Here is a 13,476-nt window from a genome sequence, read left to right as displayed (position 1 = left end):
TGTCTTGGTTGCAGCAGCATAGCATCACGTTCAGGAATGCCTTCTGGATGGATACCAGCATCGCAAGTATTTTGCCCCTTTGTTTTAAAATCTTGTCTTTTGCTTGCCAAGGTAATTTAACCGGCTGGTTCCCCCGATCCTTTGTTGTTGAGCCTTATTGTTTCAAAAATGTACACAACCCCCTACAACTCCACACAAATTTGTCTCTACATCCCATTAGACATAATTGGGCACAATCTGACACCTGAGAGCCTAACAATTCCCATTTGGCCACTAAGTAACTGCAGGCCTCCTGGCTTCAACATTCGCCCTCATTTTTGGACTTTTGGACCTCTGTTTTAAATCCCTCTGTTCAGAAACATAAACAGCAAATCTAATTTGGAAGAGGTAGAATACAAATGTTTCTGCTGCTCTGTGCCTTGAAGTCATTTTGAACCTATGGCAATCCTAAAGTTTTGCTGGCAAGGTTTGCTGAGAGGCGTTTGCCTTTCCCTTCCTCTCCCAAGATCAGCCGGAGGGTCTCCATGGTCAAGAGGGACTCTCTCCCCTTCTGACAGTCAAATCTAGCATGGATCCTCACAAGACACTATGCAAGACTATGGCTTTTCAACGTGCATGTGCCGAATATCACTCAGGCAAAACAAGTGAGAGCAAACCCTTACAACTTACCAAGAACCATGACTCAGAACAGTGTGCCAAGAAGGATACAAAGGAAACCGGCAAGGGTTTCTTTTTAAGACCTTGATCTCGAGTATAAAAACTATGCTGAAGAGAGACTGAATTCCAGGACGGCGGCGTCACTAAAGCTTTTGCACATTTAAACATGCAGACAGACCGACATCTCTTCCCTTTAAACCAGGATCCAGCCTCACTTCTCCCTTTTTGTCATCTACCAGAGGGACACATGTGGAGCAGTCACTAATCCGTGGTAATGCCTGGGCTGACTCCTGTCCAATACAAATAACGAGGAGGGTAAGGATTCCCTTCAAAGCCTAGGAGCCCAGAGGAGTCGCAAAGGCTGGGTTGAAGGGGAGCATGGCTGGAGCATCTGCATGCAATGGCGGTGTGGCTGGGGATGGGGCCCAGGCCCAGAATTCATTCATCCAAAGGCCCTCCCTTGACTGCCGCTGCCCTCCTGTCCTCCGAGGGAGCGCAGAACCGGCAGTCTCTGCTGGACTTGAGCCCCTTCCCTTCTCCTTTGTGTCTTTTCTTAGGCTGTAACCCTGGAGCCAAGGAGCTGTCAGCCGCTCTCTTGGAACTGCCCTGGCTCCGGGCCTAAAAGGAGCTCTCTTACCTGCCCAGGCGCCCAAGTGAGGCCCCACCGCCCCCGAGTTCCCCAGCACCCACATGCGGAGGGCATAGACCGCGTAGCAGAGCTGGACGTAGGCGAAGTAGGCCACGCAGCCCGCCCCGACCCAGTACAAGGCGAGGCCTAGCAGGGACCCGGAGACCTCCATGGCGCACAACCGACGTCGCCGACTGCCCAGGCCACACTGAGCCCCCGGGCAGACTTCGGACCCCTTCCCACGCGCAGGCCCCGCCCCTGCCGCGCGGCCATTGGCTGGCTCCAACCCACGCTGGCTCGCCATTGGACACCGCGAGGAGGAGGAGGAGGCGGGGAAAGGGGAGGAGGGGGGAATCTGACGTTGGCCCCGCCCTCCGCTCCCAATGCCGGCCCCGGCGCACATGTCTGCCAACGCCCCAGTCCCTGGAGCTCTTATTGGCTGAGAGGGACGTCAGTCACCAGGAGGGAGCGTACTGGTTGGGTGGCGCCATTTTGAGCGGGTGGATTGAAGAATCAGGCGAGAGGCGAAGGTCCCGGAAGTGTTGGGGAAGAGGGGGATGGGCTCCGGCTGAGAAGAGGCCCTTTAGATCAATGGTCCCCAAACTTCAGCTCCCAGAATCCCAGACTCTTGGCCAACATGGCAGAGGCTTCTGGGAGCTGAAGTCCAAAATCTCATAAAGGGCAGAGATTGGGGACCACTGCGAGAGAGAGAGAGGGATTGGATAGATAGATAGATAGATAGGCAACAACTTTTACTCTGAGCAATTGGAGAAGTTGGAAGCCTTTATGGCTGTATCTGCACTGAAGAGTTAATGCATTTTGACCCCGCTTTAACTGCCATGGCCCAATGCTATGGAATTCTAGGGCGTATAGTTCTGTGAGACACACAGCCTGTCTCTCTCAGGCAGCTCTGGTGCCACAGCAAACTACGATTCCCATAATTCCATAGCATTCATCCACAGCAGTCGAAAGTGGTACCAAACTGGATTATTTCTACAAGTGTGGACGCAGCTTGTGCGTGGCTTGTTTTCAAAGAGTCTTGGGCTGTTATTGTTATTATTTATATTGCGCTGTAAAAATTTTACACAGCGCTTTACAAACAGGAGATAGAACAGACATAAAACCTTCCAGACGGCGCACAATCTACAGACTACACAAAGTTTAAAAAGTTAAGGCATCGTGTAACATCCCCACTGCAGAATTAATGCAGTTCGACACTACTTTAACTTCCATGGCTCGATGGCTGGGGATCCTGGGGCCCCAGAGCTCACTGACAGAGAAGGCTAAATATCTCACAAACTGCAGTTCCCAGAATTCCATAGCATTGAGCTGTGGCAGTCAAAGCGGTCTCAAACCGGATTATTTTTGCAGTGCGGATGCAGCCCTGCTTAGCTATTTGTGTGCTTAACTGTCCTGGTTGTACTCATAGGCTCCCCACTTGGTGTCATAGGAGAGTAACCCTTTCATTGAGAACCAATAGTGGTTTGAGTGTTGGACTAAGAGTCTGGGAGACCAGAGTTGGAACCCTTAGCCATGGAAACCCAATGAGTGACTGTGGGCAAGTCACTCCCTCTCAGCCTTGGAAGAAGGCAATGTCAGCACACAGCACTGAACAAACCGCCATAAATCAGAAATGACTTCATTCCAGCCTTTGGGGTGAATACGTTAGGCTATAGTGGTCCTTTATGTTGCACATCATGACACAATCCCCATACCCAAGTCCTAGAGCAGATCAAGCCAGAAATCTCCCAGGAAGCCAAGATGACAAAACTGAGGCTGTCGTACTTCGGACACATCCTGAGAAGGAAGGACTCATTGGGAAAAAACAATGATGCTAGGAAAGGTGGAGGGAAGCAGAAAGTGAGGAAGGCCACATGCTAGATGGATGGACTCTATTAAGAATCATGGAATCATAGAGTTGGAAGAGACCACAAGGGCCATCCAGTCCAACCCCATTCTGCCATGCACGAACTCTCAGTCAAAGCATCCCTGACAGATGGCCATCCAGCCTCTGCTTAAAGGCCTCCAAGGAAGGAGACTCCAAGGGAGTGCATTCCACTGTCGAACAGCCCTTACTGTCAGGAAGTTCTTCCTAATGAGGTGGAATCTCTTTTCCTGGAGCTTGCATCCATTGTTCTGGTCCTGTTCTCTGGAGCAGCAGAAAACAAGCTTGCTCCCTCCTCAATATGACATCCCTTCAAATATTTAAATAGGGCTATCATATCACCTCTTACCCTTCTTTTCTCCAGACTAAACATCCCCAGCTCCCTAAGTCATTCCTCATAGGGCATGGTTTCCAGACCTTTCACCATTTTAGTCTCCCTCCTTTGGACACGCTCCAGTTTCTCAACATCCTTTTTGAATTGTGGTGCCCAGAACTGGACACAATATTCCAGGTGGGGCCTGACCAGAGCAGAATACAGTGGCACTATTACTTCCCTTGATCTAGATACTATACTTCTATTGATGCAGCCTAAAATCGCATTGGCCTTGTTAGCTGCCGCATCGCACTGTTGACTCATGTTTAACTTGTGGTCTACTTGGACTCCCAAATCCCTTTCACATGTAGTTTCATTCAGCCAGGTGTCCCCCATCCTATGTCTGTGCATTTCATTTTTCCGCCCTAAGTGCAGTACCTTACATTTCTCCGTGTTGAAATTCATTTTGTTAGCCTTTGCCCAGCTTTCCAATCTATCAAGGTCTCTACTGCTCCAGAGACTAGGACCCAGAACAATGGATGCAAGCTACAAGAAAAAAGATTCCACCTCAACATTAGGAAGAACTTCCTGACAGTAAGGGCTGTTTGACAGTGGAACACACTCCTTCCCCGGAATGGAGTCTCCTTCCTTGGAGGTCTTTAAGCAGAGGCTGGATGGCCATCTGTTGGGGATGCTTTGAACGAGAGTTCCTGCATGGCAGAGGGTTGGACTGGATGGCCCTTGCGGTGGATGCAACAGTCAGGAGCACCTGTTATCAGCTTCGGCTGATACGCCAGCTGCATCCCTACCTGGGCCAGAGGGACCTTGAAACGGTTGTACATGCTCTGGTAACCTCTCGCTTGGATTTCTGCAACGCGCTCTACATGGGACAACCCTTGTACCATACCCGGAAGCTACAATTAGTGCAGAATATGGCAGCCCGACTGGTTACTGGCATATCCAGAGCCAGTCACATAACACCAGTGCTTAAAGATTTGCACTGGTTGCCTATTCGCTTCCGGGCGCAATACAAGGTGTTGGTTATTACCTATAAAGCCCTAAATGGCTTGGGCCCAGGATACCTCTCCCCATACAATCCGCCCCACACCCTCAGAACATCTGGGCAGCAGTTGTTAAGGGTCGCAGGGGCTAGATTAGTATCTACTACTAAAAGGACCTTTACCATCTCGGCCCCTAACCTCTGGAACTCTCTGCCCATTGAGCTCCGCTCGGCCACCTCCCTGGCCCAGTTCAAAAAGGGGCTGAAGACCTTTTTATTTAAACAGGCATTCCCTGATATGAGCCCCGATTAACCTCTCCCCCTTCTCTACGTCAGCAGTGGCAAGCTGGCTGAGAGTTTTATTGTTGTGTTCACTGGATTTTAATTTGTATGTGTAACTTTTATGTATTGTATTGTGTGAAATGCTGTGCACCGCCCTGATTTTGTAGAAGGGCGGTATATAAATAAAATTTTTATTATTATTTATTATTATTATTCCAATTCTATGATTCTAAGCAGAACAGTGGAGGACAGGGGTCTTGGAGATGTCTCATCCATAGGTTTGCCATGAGTGGCAATCAACTCAAGGGTGGTTAACAACAACAACATCTGCCCTTTAGCCATGCTGTCCTCATTATCAATTATCAGTATCTTGGCTACGCATAGTGACAGCAGATGGTTTCTCATGTCAGGAGAGGCTGTCAATCCATTTTGGGTTTTAGTCCAAAGTTGAAATAATTCTGAACTGTTTCGGAAACAGGGCTTGGCACGTTGGATAACTCCTTTAAAATCCAAACTAAAACCCAGTGCAGATGCGCCACCCCACAGGTATGGAAATCACCCATGGACTCTTAAGGAGGTCACAGGTATGGATTTGCAGGAACTAAGCAGAGCAGTGGAGGACAGGGAGCCTTGGAGATGTATCATCCACAGAGTCAGCATGAGTCGACTTGAGGGCAGTTAACAACAAAAATGCCTTGAAGAGAGTGTAAAAGCATAGCCTGCCAAGAGTCTATGTTTATCGCTTTTCATCTTTGTCAAAAGCAGATCTTTTGTAAGCTAGCAAGTCTTACTTTCTCATTCAAGAGAAATGGATCCTGGGGGAAATGCTCAGATGTAGGTGAAAGGTGACAAGGTTACCTGGAGTCACCAAGCTGCCATGATGAGTCAGCATTTGGGCTGTGCTGAATCACAGGAGGGGGCATCATCATAGGCAGAAAACTGCAAAGTCACCCTGTATGGGGGGACTGTATAGAAGGTACATGCCAGGAAGAGGCTGGGAGATGCACATGTATATAAGGAAGGATCCTCAATGTACAGTGTAGGTGTTATGCTGTAGGACAAGCTTGTATACAGAGGAACGGAAAGTAAACTGCCTCCTTGAGAGATATCTGCCTGTTGTCTCATTTGCCTGCGTCTGATGGGAGAGAGGGAATTCTCCAGCCTGCACAGTGAAATGAGTATACCATAGAATATAATTGTTCTTTGATTTTTGGAAAGGTCAGGTCACAATCTGCCTCTGCATTTTAGACAAAGGCACCTTCAGTTCTATATTTTTCAAGTCTATCTTTGAATTTAACAGTTGAGATTTGGAGTTTCACTCTTATGTTTAATTTCTCCTAATCTCGCAGCTTCAACAGAGCTTTGTGTTGCTTCTCAGGTGGCCATCCAGGTGCACAGCTTCAGTGTGGTGCAACAAGCAGGGCCAATAGGGATAGCTCCCAACAATAGATTGCTGCTAGGGAAATTCACCTTCACAACACTCTGCCGCCCTTGCCAAAGACATGCACAACTACAATGATTGTGAAGAATGCAGCAAGGAGGGGAGTTGGTAGGCGGCATTGTCCATTATCACAAGGTCCTTGCTCTTCAGTTCTTTGAGTTTTATGAAGATGTTACTAAATGTTTTATTTTCCTTAGAGGCTGTGCTTATGCAAATAACCTTGATATACTAGATCAGTGAAACAGGATGAAAATAGAAAATGTGGGGTTGAGGAAATAATTTGTAAACATCCTTGTGTTAATCCCATGAATCTATAAAATATTTGTCATGAAATAGATGTTAAAAAAAAATCAACTTATCCTCCAGAACATACTTCATTCTTTTTGTGTGTAAATTCAGCTGATACAGATTTAATTTTTGCACAGTAGTGATCAGAGATTCTACAAATGACCCCTTTTGAAATAATATATTAGTACTGTTATTTTAATAGACAACTGCTTCAACAATTTACCATTCAATTTTATTTATTTTATGTTGTGAAAGTGGAGATAGGCCAGAGAGCCAAATATGCTCCTTTTTAATTTAAGAGAGTAGTCAATAAACTAATTTGTGAAAAAATGAGGGATTACTTCAAACTAAACTGAAGAATAAAGATCGAGAAGTTATCTCTTTTGGATGCTTGGAGTTTAAACTCCCAATATTTCACCTATGTGTTCTCATCTGATTTTGGAAGCTAAGCAGGGTGGCCAATATGTGCATGAGAACATACAATATGAAAAAAGTGCAGAGGAGACTGACCAAAAGGCCTGGAAACAGTGATGGAAGCTGGATATATCTGAAGGGCTGACATGTGGGAGACAGAGTGAGTTTGATTCAATTTACAAGAAAGGACATTCTGACTAAATCTTAAGAACGTAGTGATGGTAAGAACTGTTCCACAGTAGAACAGACTCCTTTGGGAAATGGTGGATTCTTCTTTGTTGGAGGTTTTTAAACAAAGGTTGGATAGCCACCTCTCAGAATACTTTAGCAGTGGGTTTCTATAATAGGGGTATTAGACTGTTCCTATTCTGTGATTCCAGTGCTCACAGAGCTAAAAAATCAGCATGACAGGAGAGAAGATGCACACTTCTCTACCTTTCTAACAGTTTTCTTCTGCCCATCTTGCAACAACAGTTGACTACCCTATTAGTCTTAATTTTTTCTCCCCACACTTCAATACTCCAAGTTTGAGACAGCATTCCTTTACCTATAGTATTGATACGGTACAGTGCCTGCTATGGCTGAACAATTAAGCATTTCTACTACATTTTCAGTTATTGCAACTTTTGTTGCTCTTTCACACATAGGCTGCAGACATGGATAGACTTCACAATCATGAGAGTTATATTTTTATATTATTTATTTATTTATTCATTTTGAGACTCCCCAAAACCACCAGCCAGAGCCAGGTACACACCAGTGGGAAAGGGCAAGGGATTGAAGACACATGGAACTCCAGATGTTATTGAAGTACAACTCATATCAATGCCCGCTAGAATATGCAACAGTGAAGGAAGATGAAAGATTTGGTCTGACAACTCTGGAGAACTATATGTTTCCAGCTCTTGGATTAGATGCAAGTAGGAGTGAGCTTTCTACACCAGCTCATAAGTCACAAAGCCAGACTGGGATAACCGGAACAGACACATTTACCGGTATATGTTGTTATACATTAGACACTCAAATAGAATTCTAAATTTGGTGAGCAGGGCAACTGAAACTTTGTGAAATGCAGGCAGGGAACACAGATATTCAGAGATAAATGTCTGAAGCAAGGGTGCCCTAATAGGGAATTCTTTGTTTTTAGTTTTTATTGTCCAATAACTGGGATCCAGAAACACTGATTTACTGCAAATCATCCAGCAATCTGCAGTAGATCCTGGCATACCTTCGGTTTCTCTATTCCTAATGTCAGGCTATATTATTACCAAATGTTAAAAAATAAGTTTGGTGTTCCCTACCAACAAAAGAAGTATGCACACTGAATAATTAAATAAGTAGCACTGTTGTATATGCTTTATTATTTATTGCATATAAGACATTTTAAACAGAAACAAGCAGTGAATTAAAGAATTTAAACCCTGAGTTTATTTTAATTGTGAATACATAATGCAACTTTGTTATCATTCCTAGCAATTCCTAGTAATTAAACAAGTAATTTAAGTTGATTTCTTCCATGCTTGGGTCTCATATTTACTCCAAGGCATTTTATAAATCTTCTCTTTCCAAGGGAGAAAATATTTTGTGTGAAATGTGTGAGTTCATACTGTAGGACACTTTCTCCACTGACGTTTAAACCAGTTGCTTGTAGAAAGTTAGTATGTCTTGTCTTTCTGCCAGCTGCATTTCAAATAAACATTTTAATTTTTGAGTTAAAAAGCTCAAGCTTAAAAATTTCAAATCACAGATATTAAATATAACAACAAAATAGCCCTATTTACATGAACAAATTACCGTATCCACACTAGAGCATCTGGGACCACGTTGTGGCAAGTGTATCCTCTTTTTATTGACACATTCCACACATTGACACATAATGCATCTGAGGAAGCAGACTGAAGTCTACGAAAGCTCATGCTGCCAATTTCTTTCTTTCAGTTAATCTCAAAGGTGCTACAAGATCTATCTACATATGATTCTACCAACTAACACGGCTATATCTTTTAATGCATACCAATCTGTTAGGATGGGAATCATGCAGCCCTCCACCATTTGTTGAACTGCAACTTCAGGCATTCCTTGCCACTGTCTATCTAGGCTAGTCGTGCTGGTAGCTGCACTCTAGCAACAGCTGGAAGGCCACAAGATTCCCACCTGCTGTAGTTTTCTGAAACAGATTCTAGGTGGGAATCATATGGGCTTCCAGATATCACTGGACTACGATTTCCAGCCTGTCTAGCCAGCCATGCCAAAAGGAGTTAAGAGTACTGGGATTTAGAGTCCAAGAAATGCTGGAGTACCGTGTGATTTATGTTCCTGTAGTGAAGAATGGAAGAAGATGCAAACCCTCAGGATGAAGCCTAATGGGAGAGGAGAAGCAGGTAGACCAGCACATGCTGTTGGGGATACACAGAGAGATGGAAACATGCCAAAAATGCAGAGGAAGTGGGATGAAGAGAAAAGAAACTGTTTTGTGAGTCAGGCTGCCTATTGTTACATAATAGTAGTCCACATGACTGTGGAGAACTTCTGTTCTTGCAGTTAAAGAAAACTAGCAGTAATTGCATTATCATATTTTAGTTTGAGTGAGGCTGTTGGATAAGACTTTCCTTTTTTTAATTAATTTTTTTTATTTCCAACACAGAGAAGACTTTCCAAATGTCAACCACTCTCACCTCATTTATGCAACTGTAAGTTGACATTTGTGCAAGGCGACATGACATTCGAATTGGCAAGATGGAATCATGGTAGAACATATAGCCACTGATGGCATGTTCACTCCTATCTTTGCCATACATGGCTATAACTATTCTAGGTCTGAACTGATTTTGTGCAGTGTCATTGATAGATTTCAATTCCCTGAGTTTCAGTATTGGAATACTAGAACATCAGTGGTGATTTGTTCTGATTATTAATTTTGTTAGTTTGGATACTTTTAATATAGGGGTCAAACAGATGGGCAGCTTGGAGTGGCCTCTGGCCACTCCAGCCCCAATGAGACCCCGATCGGGGCAGGTTGCCGCAGTCCCGAAGCTGGCTGCTGCCACAGCCCTGGACAAGCCGCCAGCAAGGAGCGGCTTTTCATCACTCTCTTCCAGCTGGCTTTTCCTGGTCATCTGCATGCCCCATCCCCAGAGCAGCCAGAAGCAACTCTTTTGTGCTTTTTTGTTTCAGGCCTATTGTTTTTTCTACATTTGATCAAACCATTTATATGTAATTAAATAAAACAGAAGTACTGTATATACACATCAATAAGTTGAGAAATTTATACTATAAAACTGACCCAAAACACCTGGGTTGACTTATACATGGGTCAATACAGTAATAAGATGGAGGAAGAGTGAGCAATTGCTCCCCGAGCCTCTTCCCAGCTGAAGGAGCAGGCCCAGCTGGGAAGGTGGAATAAGAGCAAGTAGGACATCCTTTACATCCTTGGTTATATGCCCTTAAGTTTTACTCTCGACTTATTCATGGGCAATATAAAAAGCCACAATTTTGGCCCCAAAACCTACCCTCGTCTTATACATGAGGTTGACCTCCACATGAATAGATATGGTAACTATGAAATCCATTGCTATAAAGTATAATGGCTACAGAGTAATATGGCTATAAATTTACAGAACATTTGTGGCCATTTTCCTATTTCATATTTGCAACCAAAAACTATTCTTTGGAATGTGTTAAAGAAAGCATGTCATCTTAGAAAGAAAGCATTGTGACCTTACGATTGGCAATCATAAGCATATTTATTTCTGTGGAATTTTCTCTCTAAGGACTGTATTTAGGAGGCAAAACACATTGCAGAAATACTGTAATCCAGTTTGACACCACTTTAATTGTCCTGGCTAAGTGCTAGAGAATCCTGGAAAATAGTTCGTGTTGGCACCAGAGCTCTCTGATAGAGATGGCTAAATGTCTCAGAAAACTATAATTCCCAGAATTTCCTAGCTGGGTGGCTTACAACCATCTTTGAACAATGTATAGAACTCTACTGAGTATTGATGTGCATGCCATGCTCATTTCTACAGGCATTATCTGACTGAAGGTTGTCTCTATCAATTTTTTTCCAGTCATGATTACAATTACTATCATTTGTTTTTCTCACTTTACGAGAGTGTCGCCTGCTTGCCTGCCAGAATGGGTGTGGAGTTTTAATCAGTACCTGAAGAAATACCCACACTGAATACTTCTAGCAATTTCTCAGCGATATACGTGCATGTGCAAAAATTATGTAAATCATTGCTAGTGCATTCATTCATTAATTTGCAAGCTCATTTTGACAGTAGGAGTGTTGGAATGATATACTACCCACTTAGCAATACCACACTCCTGTGTCAAGACCTGGAGGCTACTGAACAAAAGAGCAGAGTATTTTAAGTGTACCAAAAGGGACCCTCCCCTACCTGACAGAACAGGTTTGTAGTCAGAAAGATTAGGAAGGCAAGATAGAAAGAACAAAAATGCACTGCTGACAGCTTCACATAAGAGATTAATGAATGAAAATTGTGCTTATTTACAGAAAACTTGGTTATAAAGAAAACTTAGTTAGAAAGAAAAATTTTGGAGTCTGGTCACCTAGGCCAATTTTCTTTCACTGGATTAGGTAACCAGATGCCAAAATTTAGGCACTAAATTTAGAAGGAGGAAACCCCAATGTGCGCAGCAATATACCAGTCAAGCAGGTGGCTGGCTGTATCCAAAAAACTACAAGGTTTTACAATGAAATTGAGTGAACAACCACAACCGAATGAGAGTGAGTTTGTACAAGCAGACAACCAGGTTGCCATACTGGTACAAGTGTAATAAAGTATATACATAGAAGCTGAAGGGAAGATATAATAAGGTACCATATTGTGAACACTTATGTCCTTGCAAGGCAGAGAAAATAGAAACTGTAGGGGTTTTTTTATTGTATCATTTTTACTACTGTGACCTTCATCACCACTTTATTAATCCAAGTTTATAAAGTATACCAGGGAGATCTGAGGTGTTTTACATTGATTACTTTCTGACTTTCTAGTTTCCTGAGGGGCCATTCACACTACCTTTTACCCCGATTCCCAAACCGGTTTAAAAGTGGGTAGTTCCCATTGGTGCCAGTTTTTACACACCCGGATCGGGCTTTGCACACTCGATCCAAGGCAAATCCCCCTCAGAGCGGGTTTTCCGAAAGCAGGATTCTCCCTGTTTCTTTTTAGAAAACCCAGTTCTTCCTTGCTGCCGACAAATGTGAACTTGGCCCCAGTCATGATCGGGTCAAGTTCAGGGGGAGGGATGAAGATCAGAGGGTGAGCAGTGGGCAGAACATGCTTCCCCTCTTGCACCGGCCACTTTGCAAGCAGTTTTTTTAAAATTTGTTTTTTGGTGACAGATTATGCAAATGCCTCGTCTCCAGGATTACTCGAGGGCCCCCTTCGCCCTCGGCTGATCAGTCGACCGAGGGGTCTGGCCCCAAATCCCCTTGAAGAGCCCCAGGAAGGAAAGAAGGAGGGCTCTGGGAGTCCTACCTGGCTTTTGCACCCTAAGCCTCCTGCAGACAGAGGGAGGGAGACTCGTCGGTCAGTCCCCCCCCCATGCCTCTAGGAAGCAGCCCCAAGCCATGGGAATGGAGAGAAGGGAGGGAAAAGGGGCTGGGGGAAGAGGACTCCAGGTCGGGCCATACATCAGGTATAACCCCGGTTTAAGTGGCCTGGCTCAGTGCTTTGGAATTCTCCAGCCTCCCAGGCCACCTCTGAGGCCATCGTGGCACCCAGCCAACGGTGCCCTTGCGCCCAGCCTTCTCCGGCTTCCCAGGCCTCTTCTGAGACTGCAGAGCCACCTGGACAGTGGTACACTTGTGCCCGACTTTCTCCGGCTTCCCCAGGCTCCGCAGAGGCCTCAGGTCTGCGGTGGCCCCAGAGTGGAGGTAACAGCCCAGGAAGCCCGTGCCTTGCTGCTGCTGCTGCTGCTCTTTTTCTTGGGTGAAGGGGCAGCTGAGGAGGGATTGCATAGCAGCAGCAGCAGCAGCAGCAGCAGCCGTGGACAATGGCCTCCCCCTGCCTTTCCCATCATCCTGGTCCTGGTCCTCCTCTGCAGCCTGTGCCTTCCTCCTCCCCCAGGGCCTCCCCCCAATCCTGTGCACCCTCATAGAAATGGCAAGTTGACAGAATATGCTAATGATCCTGCTAGATTTTAAAAAAGGAGGGGGGAGCACCCATGCCATTGACGAATGGCTGCAGCAGATAAATGACATCACCATTGATGACAGAGGAAGTGACTATGCAAATCATTTGATTGACAACAGGTATCTTAAATCGCTACCTTTGTGAAGTGTGAACATCAGCAGGGTAAATTGCACCGGGAAGGTTCATTCGGTGTAAAGGTAGTGGGAACTTGTTTCTGGAGAGATTTGGTATGGGGATTACCGGATCTGCTTGGATCTACCCAGGGCAAAAGGGGTAGTAGGAATGGGGCCTTATAGCCAAGGTAGCTAGTTTTTGTGTTGCAGCAGTAGCTTGTCAATGTAGGATACTGTCTTAGTATTAAATGTATTACTATTTTATGTTGTTTTTTATCACCATAATATAAA

The 13,476-nt window shown here is 44.8% G+C and overlaps 1 protein-coding gene and 1 long non-coding RNA gene across 5 annotated transcripts in view; both read right to left on the bottom strand.

The window, feature by feature from the left end:
* HSD17B12 (hydroxysteroid 17-beta dehydrogenase 12) overlaps nucleotides 1–1,501 on the bottom strand; it is a 69,505-nt gene extending 68,004 nt beyond the window's left edge. The window contains exon 1 of the mRNA XM_042461560.1: nucleotides 1,295–1,501. Coding sequence (XP_042317494.1) covers nucleotides 1,295–1,457 — 163 coding nt within the window. The 5' untranslated portion in view covers nucleotides 1,458–1,501. The remainder of the gene's footprint in view (nucleotides 1–1,294) is intronic.
* A 6,748-nt stretch (nucleotides 1,502–8,249) lies between these two features.
* The window catches only part of LOC121919699, a 142,566-nt gene continuing 137,339 nt past the window's right edge, over nucleotides 8,250–13,476 (bottom strand). For all 4 annotated transcript variants that reach the window (XR_006101561.1, XR_006101558.1, XR_006101560.1 and 1 more), the window contains one exon: nucleotides 8,250–8,588. This is a non-coding gene — a long non-coding RNA (uncharacterized LOC121919699). The remainder of the gene's footprint in view (nucleotides 8,589–13,476) is intronic.

The sequence above is a fragment of the Sceloporus undulatus genome, chromosome 1 (assembly GCF_019175285.1).
Source record: "Sceloporus undulatus isolate JIND9_A2432 ecotype Alabama chromosome 1, SceUnd_v1.1, whole genome shotgun sequence".
NCBI lineage: Eukaryota > Metazoa > Chordata > Lepidosauria > Squamata > Phrynosomatidae > Sceloporus > Sceloporus undulatus.
The sequence above is the reverse complement of the archived record's forward strand: the minus strand, read 5'-3'. Positions and strand labels throughout refer to the sequence as shown.